This window comes from Nannobrachium achirus (genome assembly GCF_963921795.1).
Source record: "Nannobrachium achirus genome assembly, chromosome: 20".
In the NCBI taxonomy this organism is placed as follows: domain Eukaryota; kingdom Metazoa; phylum Chordata; class Actinopteri; order Myctophiformes; family Myctophidae; genus Nannobrachium; species Nannobrachium achirus.
The window spans coordinates 305,001-314,371 of NC_137827.1; the positions used below are offsets into that span (position 1 = coordinate 305,001).

General features: G+C 38.5%; 1 protein-coding gene across 1 annotated transcript in view; it reads right to left on the minus strand.

Moving 5' to 3' along the window:
- The window catches only part of dnal1 (dynein, axonemal, light chain 1), a gene marked incomplete at both ends in the record, with an annotated part of 18,417 nt that extends 9,698 nt beyond the window's left edge, over positions 1–8,719 (minus strand). The window contains 3 exons of the mRNA XM_080750266.1: positions 3,883–3,992; positions 4,804–4,842; positions 8,714–8,719. Coding sequence (XP_080606392.1) covers positions 3,883–3,992; positions 4,804–4,842; positions 8,714–8,719 — 155 coding nt within the window. The remainder of the gene's footprint in view (positions 1–3,882; positions 3,993–4,803; positions 4,843–8,713) is intronic.
- Between the last annotated feature and the right edge of the window lie 652 nt (positions 8,720–9,371).

The window sequence follows — 9,371 nt, forward strand, 5'->3', positions numbered from 1 at the left end:
TTAAAGCTCCAAACAGCCCAGAACAAACTAATTAGGGTTGTGCTTGGTCTTCCTCCTCAGACCCACCTTACTGATCATCACCATGAAAGCGTGGGGTGGCTCAAAGTAGCTGACAGAGTACAGCATCTTGCAATGGGCCTGGTGTACAAGATTCACTACACCTCCAAGATACCCATGTACCTGACTAAATAAATACTGGTGTACAAGATACACTACACCTCCAAGATACCCATGTACCTGACTAAATAAATACTGGTGTACAAGATACACTACACCTCCAAGATTCCCATGTACCTGACAAACTACTTCTTAAAGGTCAAGGATGTTCATGATCACAACACCAGAGGCAGCTCCACTAATCATCATCAACGTAGAACAAGGCTCTAACTCGTTCTCCTGCTATAGGGTTAGGGCTTGACTCATTCTCCTGCTATACCACCAACATGTGGAACGCCCTGTCCTGTGTGCAAAGGGCTTGACTCATTCTCCTGCTATACCACCAACATGTGGAACGCCCTTCCACAATCCTTAAAGTAGAGCAAATCCCTAGCCTCCTTCAAAATCGGTATGAAAAGTCACCTTCAGACGGCAGCTACCCGTGACTTGTAAATAGACTAAGCCCCCATGCTCCCCCCACCCTTTTTTCTGCCTTTGTATTTGATGTTATGCTTTTTCTGCTTTTGAAATTGATATTATCCTAGATAAAGTACTATGTTCTATCCGTCTGTCTTTCAATGTTATATGAGACACTTAAAGTGTGGTTCCTGTGGAAATAAGCCTCGGCTTTCTAGGATGTCCTTTTAGTTGACCTTGTACCAGTGATTTGTACTGTCATGAAACTGTACTTTTTTCTATTGCAAACTTCTAATATATTCTTCAATCAATCAATCAATCTGACTGTGCCTGTTTAACATTCATGACTAATAAAGTATTGTGTTATTCTTTTAGCCTTAATGTCTGACTGTACCTCTGTTTACATTTATGACTAATAAAGTATTGTGTTATCCTTTTAGTCTTAATGTCTGACTGTACCTCTGTTTACATTTATGACTAATAAAGTAATAGATTACTCACTGACAGAGTACCAGAGACAAAAGCGGGCGGTGTTCTGTTTCACATCAACGACTCTTGGTGTACTAATGTGGATATAGTCTCACAGCACTGCTCGTCGGTGCTGGAGCATTTAACACTACGGTGTAGACCGTTCTACTTGCCCAGGGAATTTCCTTGTGTGTTGCTAACGGCTGTATACATCCCACCAGAAGTGAGTGCATCCGAAGCTATGGACGAGCTGAGCGATGTCATCGGCAAGCAGGAAAATAAGCACCCGGAAGCCATATCAATCGTGGCTGGGGACTTTAACCACTGCAACTTGAAATCGGTGTTGCCACACTTTTACCAGCACGTTGGGTGCCCAACAAGGAAGGAAAGGACGCTGGATCATTGTTATTCCACCATCAAGGCTGCCTACAGAGCGGTCCAACGGCCCCACTTTGGGAAATCTGACCACCAAGCGGTGCTACTGCTACCTGCCTACAAGCAGAGAATGAAGAGCGAGCAACCCAAGGAGAGGTCTGTTCAGTGCTGGTCCACAGATAATGTATCTAAACTCCAGGGCTGCTTTGAATCGACAGAATGGTCCATCTTCAAAGACTCAGCCACAAGTTTGGATAACTACGCTGACACTGTCACCAGCTATGTTAAATTCTGTGTGGATAATTGCATCCCAGCGCGAACCGTTCGCTCCTATCCCAACGAGAAGCCGTGGATGAACCATGATACTCGTCTGAAGTTGAGAGAGCGCCGAGCCGCCTTTCAATCTGGGGACGAGGAACGGTACAAAAAATCCAGATACGACCTGAGAAGGGCGATCAGAGACGCTAAGAGACAATATAGGGACAAACTGGAGAACAACTACAGTGGCTGTGACGCACGGCGTATGTGGAGAGGGCTGCAGGCGATTACGGATTACAAACCGAAGCCGGCTGTTATTAACACCTCGGACTCTCTACCGGACGAATTGAATAACTTTTTCGCCCGCTTTGAAACTCACAACACGGACCCAGTTACACTGGTGCGGGGAACACCCGGTGCGGTGGAGCTGCAGGTGACACAACGAGATGTGAGTAAAACTTTTAAAAGCGTTGGGACTCATAAGGCGGCCGGCCCTGACGGGATTGCCTCACGTGTCCTTAAGTTGTGTTTCGACCAGCTTTCGGGAGTCTTTACTGACATTTTTAATATGTCCCTGTCATTGTGTGTGGTACCGTTGTGTTTCAAGGAAACCATAATTGTACCCATAGCAAAGAAAAAACCTGTCGCCTGTCTTAATGATTATCGCCCTGTGGCTTTGACCTCTGTTCTTATGAAGTGTCTGGAAAAAATGGTTATATCACATATAACGCACATTATCCCTGCCAATACTGATCCATTACAGTTTGCATACTGTGCTAATAGATCAGTCGATGATGCTATTTCTCTCGCACTACACATTGCCTTGAAACATCTGGAGAAAAGGAACTCTTATGTCAGACTACTCTTCATAGATTATAGCTCTGCCTTTAACACGATTGTACCATCTAAGCTTGTGTTGAAACTCAGGGGTCTTGGTCTTGGCAGTAGTATCTGCAACTGGCTGTTTGACTTTTTGACAGGCAGGCCACAATCTGTACGAATAGGGAACAAGCATTCATCTAAGATATTGACCAGGACTGGAGCGCCCCAGGGCTGCTGCCTCAGTCCCTTGTTGTATAGTCTGTTCACCTATGATTGTGTTGCCAGGTGTGGCAATAATTCTATTCTCAAATTTGCAGATGACACCACGGTTATAGGACTAATATCCAACGATGATGAGAGGGCCTATAGGAGGGAAATTGAAGAGCTAACCCTATGGTGCCAGAATAACAATCTCTCTCTAAATGTTAGTAAAACAAAAGAGATCATCGTTGACTTTAGGAAGTCTAAAGTCAATCACAGTCCCTTAACCATAAATGGTTCACCTGTAGACATAGTGGACAGTTTCAAATTCCTGGGTGTTCACATAACAGACTCACTCACATGGTCTCAAAACAGCGAAGGTATCCTTAAGAAAGCGCAGCAGCGATTGTACTTTCTGAGGCGCCTCAGGAGATTTGGCCTGAAGGCTCTTGTTAATTTCTATCGCTGTACCATAGAAAGTGTTTTGACAGGATGCATCACAGTGTGGTTTGGTAACGTGACTGTCCAAGACAGTACACAGTTACAGAGAATTGTGAAGAGAGCTGCCAAAATCATTGGCACAGAATTACCACAGCTACACACAATCTATAACACACGCTGTAAGAAAAAGACAGAGAACATCTTAAAGGACAGCTGTCATCCCGCCCATTCCCTGTTCTATCTCCTCCCATCCAAAAAGCGTTATCAGAGCATCAAATCTCACACCACCCGTTTCAGTAATAGTTTTTATGCTCAAGCAATCAGGATGCTTAACGAAGAGATGGAAGCGAGACGTAGGTAGTCATGTGCAATATACGCAGTTTTTAAACTGTACACTGTTACACTGTATGGTTGTTTTGTTGTTTTTGGGTTGTCCTGGGTGACCTGTTGTTGTCTTGTTTTTTGTGTGTAATAAGGCTGAGAGTGCTCCTGGCACAAGCATTTCATTGTATGTCTATACCTGTATGGATATGCATTTGACTAATAAACCTGAACCTGAACCTGAACCTGAGAGTGGACAGTAATAAAGTAATAGATTACTCACTGACAGACAGTATAATAAAGTAATAGATTACTCACTGACAGACAGTATAATAAAGTAATAGATTACTCACTGACAGACAGTATAATAAAGTAATAGATTACTCACTGACAGACAGTATAATAAAGTAATAGATTACTCACTGACAGAGTACCATAGTAGACAAGGAGGCGTCCATCTTCTCAATAGGAGGAGTCTGGCTGTAGAGCTTCACTGCTGTGGCCTCAGAAACCTTCTCTCCTGACCGCTCCTCCTACACACACACACACACACACACACACACACACACACACACACACACACACACACACACACACACACACACACACAGTTATCACTCAGTTATTGGAGTAAGAGAGGAAACAACCGTTTTGTCTTCCCAGGACGGAGATGCGAGAGACTTGGAAAGTCTTTTGTACCGGCTGCCCCTAAACTGTACAATGAGACACACAACGGTCGACTGAGGAGGACTTCCTTCCTAACCTAGGATGACGGAACTATAGTTGTACTGACTCTGACCTCTAAGGACCTTCCAGGGAGGGTGCTCATGTGCGTCTGGCTGTGACACCCTTTCTTTTCCTTTCAAGTTGTTTTTTTATTTTATTTTTTCGCACTGACTTTTTGGACACTGCACTATTAGGTTGTCTTAGTAGTTTTGGGTATTTGTGCTTGTGTTTGACATGACAGTGAGATACTTGTTGCACTAACTAGCATTGACTGCTATGGTCACTTTTGACCTAACCCTAACCCTGTACTATTTTGAAAGTTGTGCTTAAGGACACTTTATGTATATATATATTTATATATTATTTGTTCCCTCTCTTGATGTACCTTGCTCTTTACTGTACTCTGTTCTGTTTTTTTCTTTTATCTTTTTCTTACTTCTCTGTAACTTTGTAAATAACCTTATACTGCTGTGCTGCCTCTGGGCAACTGATTTCCCCCCTTGGGATAATAAAGGTATCTATCCATCTACACACACATCTTTTAGATGAATCTGTAGTGCTGCATGTGAGGAGAGAGAGAGAGAGAGAGAGAGATAGATAGATCAGATGATGACTCACCCATTTGACCAGAGCTTCTTTGATGGTCGTTGCTTTGTTCTGCAGACAAACAGACAAGTTTAACTGGACTTTTTCCTATGCAACTTTCTAATACATTCTTCAATCAATCAATCCTGTACTGCCCCCTTGTGGTTATGTTTAGTTCTGTTACACTGATTACTGACTCCACACCTCATTATGTGTGCTGTTAACCACCTTCCTTATTGTTTAGGGTTAGGGTTATAACCCTAAACAATAAGGCTTAGGGTTATAACCCTAACCCTTATTGTTTAGGCCAGGGGTCTTCAATGTTTTCTGGTCAAGGACCCCTTAGTTGAGAGAGAGATGAAGCAGGGACCCCCACAACCTGTTCATAGATGCCATATAGTTCAATCATTTCACAGCAAAATCATCAGTGTATTTTGGATTCATGTCAATTTGTGTTTTCAGATATTTAACCACTTGAACCGTCAATACTTCATAAAGTTGACCTTGCTTTCAATCTGTATTTAGACTGCTCTTTTTCCCCTTCTACAAAACCTCTTCGCCGAAAATAGCTGATCTATAAGCTCAAAAATAGCTGATCTACAACGCCTCGCTCTGGCATTGTAGTCGTTAACAATTGGTATCCAATGAGATACATAAAGTACTGTTCTATTCAATGTTATATGAGATACATAAAGTACTGTTCTATTCAATGTTATATGATATACATAAAGTACTGTTCTATTCAATGTTATATGAGATACATAAAGCACTGTGTTCTATTCAATGTTATATGAGATACATAAAGTACTGTTCTATTCAATGTTATATGAGATACATAAAGTACTGTGTTCTATTCAATGTTATATGAGATACATAAAGTACTGTTCTATTCAATGTTATATGAGATACATAAAGTACTGTTCTATTCAATGTTATATGAGATACATAAAGTACTGTGTTCTATTCAATGTTATATGAGATACATAAAGTACTGTTCTATTCAATGTTATATGAGATACATAAAGTACTGTGTTCTATTCAATGTTATATGAGATACATAAAGTACTGTGTTCTATTCAATGTTATATGAGATACACAAAGTACTGTTCTATTCAATGTTATATGAGATACATAAAGCACTGTGTTCTATTCAATGTTATATGAGATACACAAAGTACTGTTCTATTCAATGTTATATGAGATACATAAAGTACTGTGTTCTATTCAATGTTATATGAGATACATAAAGTGTTCTATTCAATGTTATATGAGATACATAAAGTACTGTGTTCTATTCAATGTTATATGAGATACATAAAGTACTGTGTTCTATTCAATGTTATATGAGATACACAAAGTACTGTTTTATTCAATGTTATATGAGATACATAAAGTACTGTGTTCTATTCAATGTTATATGAGATACATAAAGTACTGTGTTCTATTCAATGTTATATGAGATACATAAAGTGTTCTATTCAATGTTATATGAGATACATAAAGTACTGTGTTCTATTCAATGTTATATGAGATACATAAAGCACTGTGTTCTATTCAATGTTATATGAGATACATAAAGTACTGTTCTATTCAATGTTATATGAGATACATAAAGTACTGTGTTCTATTCAATGTTATATGAGATACATAAAGTACTGTGTTCTATTCAATGTTATATGAGATACATAAAGTACTGTTCTATTCAATGTTATATGAGATACATAAAGTACTGTGTTCTATTCAATGTTATATGAGATACATAAAGTGTTCTATTCAATGTTATATGAGATACATAAAGTACTGTTCTATTCAATGTTATATGAGATACATAAAGTACTGTGTTCTATTCAATGTTATATGAGATACATAAAGTACTGTGTTCTATTCAATGTTATATGAGATACATAAAGTGTTCTATTCAATGTTATAAGAGATACATAAAGTACTGTTCTATTCAATGTTATATGAGATACACAAAGTACTGTGTTCTATTCAATGTTATATGAGATACATAAAGTACTGTGTTCTATTCAATGTTATATGAGATACATAAAGTACTGTTCTATTCAATGTTATATGAGATACATAAAGTACTGTGTTCTATTCAATGTTATATGAGATACATAAAGTACTGTGTTCTATTCAATGTTATATGAGATACATAAAGTACTGTTCTATTCAATGTTATATGAGATACATAAAGTACTGTTCTATTCAATGTTATATGAGATACATAAAGTACTGTGTTCTATTCAATGTTATATGAGATACATAAAGTACTGTTCTATTCAATGTTATATGAGATACATAAAGTACTGTGTTCTATTCAATGTTATATGAGATACATAAAGTACTGTGTTCTATTCAATGTTATATGAGATACATAAAGTACTGTGTTCTATTCAATGTTATATGAGATACATAAAGTAGGCCTACTGTTCTATTCAATGTTATATGAGATACATAAAGTACTGTGTTCTATTCAATGTTATATGAGATACATAAAGTACTGTGTTCTATTCAATGTTATATGAGATACATAAAGTACTGTTCTATTCAATGTTATATGAGATACATAAAGTACTGTTCTATTCAATGTTATATGAGATACATAAAGTACTGTTCTATTCAATGTTATATGAGATACATAAAGTACTGTGTTCTATTCAATGTTATATGAGATACATAAAGTACTGTTCTATTCAATGTTATATGAGATACATAAAGTACTGTGTTCTATTCAATGTTATATGAGATACATAAAGTACTGTGTTCTATTCAATGTTATATGAGATACATAAAGTACTGTGTTCTATTCAATGTTATATGAGATACATAAAGTACTGTGTTCTATTCAATGTTATATGAGATACATAAAGTACTGTGTTCTATTCAATGTTATATGAGATACATAAAGCACTGTGTTCTATTCAATGTTATATGAGATACATAAAGTACTGTGTTCTATTCAATGTTATATGAGATACATAAAGTGGTTCCTGTGTAAATAAGCCAAAAAGCTTGCTAGGATCTCCTTTTAGTTGACCTTGTACAAGTGATTACTGTCATGAAACTGTTCTTTTTCCTATGAAACCTAATACATTCTTCAATCAATCAACACACACACACACGCACGCACGCACGCACACACACACACACACACACACACACACACACACACACACACACACACACGCTCTCTCTCATTTATAAAGTCTAATTTATGCATGCAGAGCAGAGCAGATCTACAAGCTCACAACACGTCGTGAGGTGACGCATTGTGAACTTGTAGATCTGCTCTTTTCAGGAGTCTGTATTAGCCGTCCAAGCTAACAGTAAGGCTAACATCATTGTTAGAATCATAACAAACATCACAGCGTTGTGTTGTGTTTAAGGTTACATAATGTCAGATCAACTAGAGCTTCATTAAGGAGCATAACCGTCCATATTAATTAGACGTTAATGAGCATTAAATGATCATTAAACAACACACACACACTAACCATGTTGATGGAGCTGACAGGCGTTGCTATGACGACAACACGACGCTACATGATGACAACACGCCGTTCGGCGCATGCGCGCTGATGCTAGCGACGCACACACACACACACACACACACACACACACACACACACACACACACACACACACACACACAATCAAATCAAGATAAAATTGATAGGCCTACACTTGTAACAATTCCCTGTGATGTTTTCACTGGTGGAAAAAGTACTCAAATGTTTTACTTGTGAATTCAAAGCGTACTTGAGTAAAAGTACAAAAGTATTCACATCAAAATGTACTTAAAGTACCAAAAGTAAAAGTATAGAATGTTTGAAAATAGCAGATCTACAAGCTCACAACGCGATTTTGGGCGAGAGGAGGTTGCAATAACATAGGCTACATAATGTCGTGAATATAATATACTAGTCTCACTTACTTCCATGGTTTAACTGTAGCCATAAATCATAACTCTTGTATGGGTCGCTTATATTGGGACGTTTATATAAGCGACCTATTAAGAGTTATGATTTATGGCTAGTGGAGAGTGGAGACCATAGAGTTATAATGGTGGAGACCATTCAGCAGCGAAGTGTGATGTCACTTCCGTGAAATGGCGTGAAATGTCGCCCTCTACGGGGTTCATGCTGGTATTGTTTTGTATTCAAATCGCCATTGGTGAATTTGCGATCACCGCATATAAGAACTGTGTTAAAAATATAAACACACCATGTGCGCGGACATGCTCTCAGCGACAGTCTGTCCCAGACACGAGTGTCTCTCTGTAGTTTCCAACATTTAGGACAGCGTTGATTACATTTTCTCTGACAACAGGCTATATCAGATATGAATGAATATCATAAACTATGCAGAACCCCCCCGCTGACAGAAACGCGCACATGGTGTGTTTATTTTTTTAACACAGTCCTTATATGCGGCCATCGCAGATTCCCCAATGGCGATTTGAATACAAAACAATACCAGCATGAACCCCCTAGAGGGCGACATTACGCACAAATGACGACATGGCTTCGTTTCTCTATAGAGTTATAATGGTGGAGACCATAGAGTTATAATGGTGGAGACCATAGAGTTAT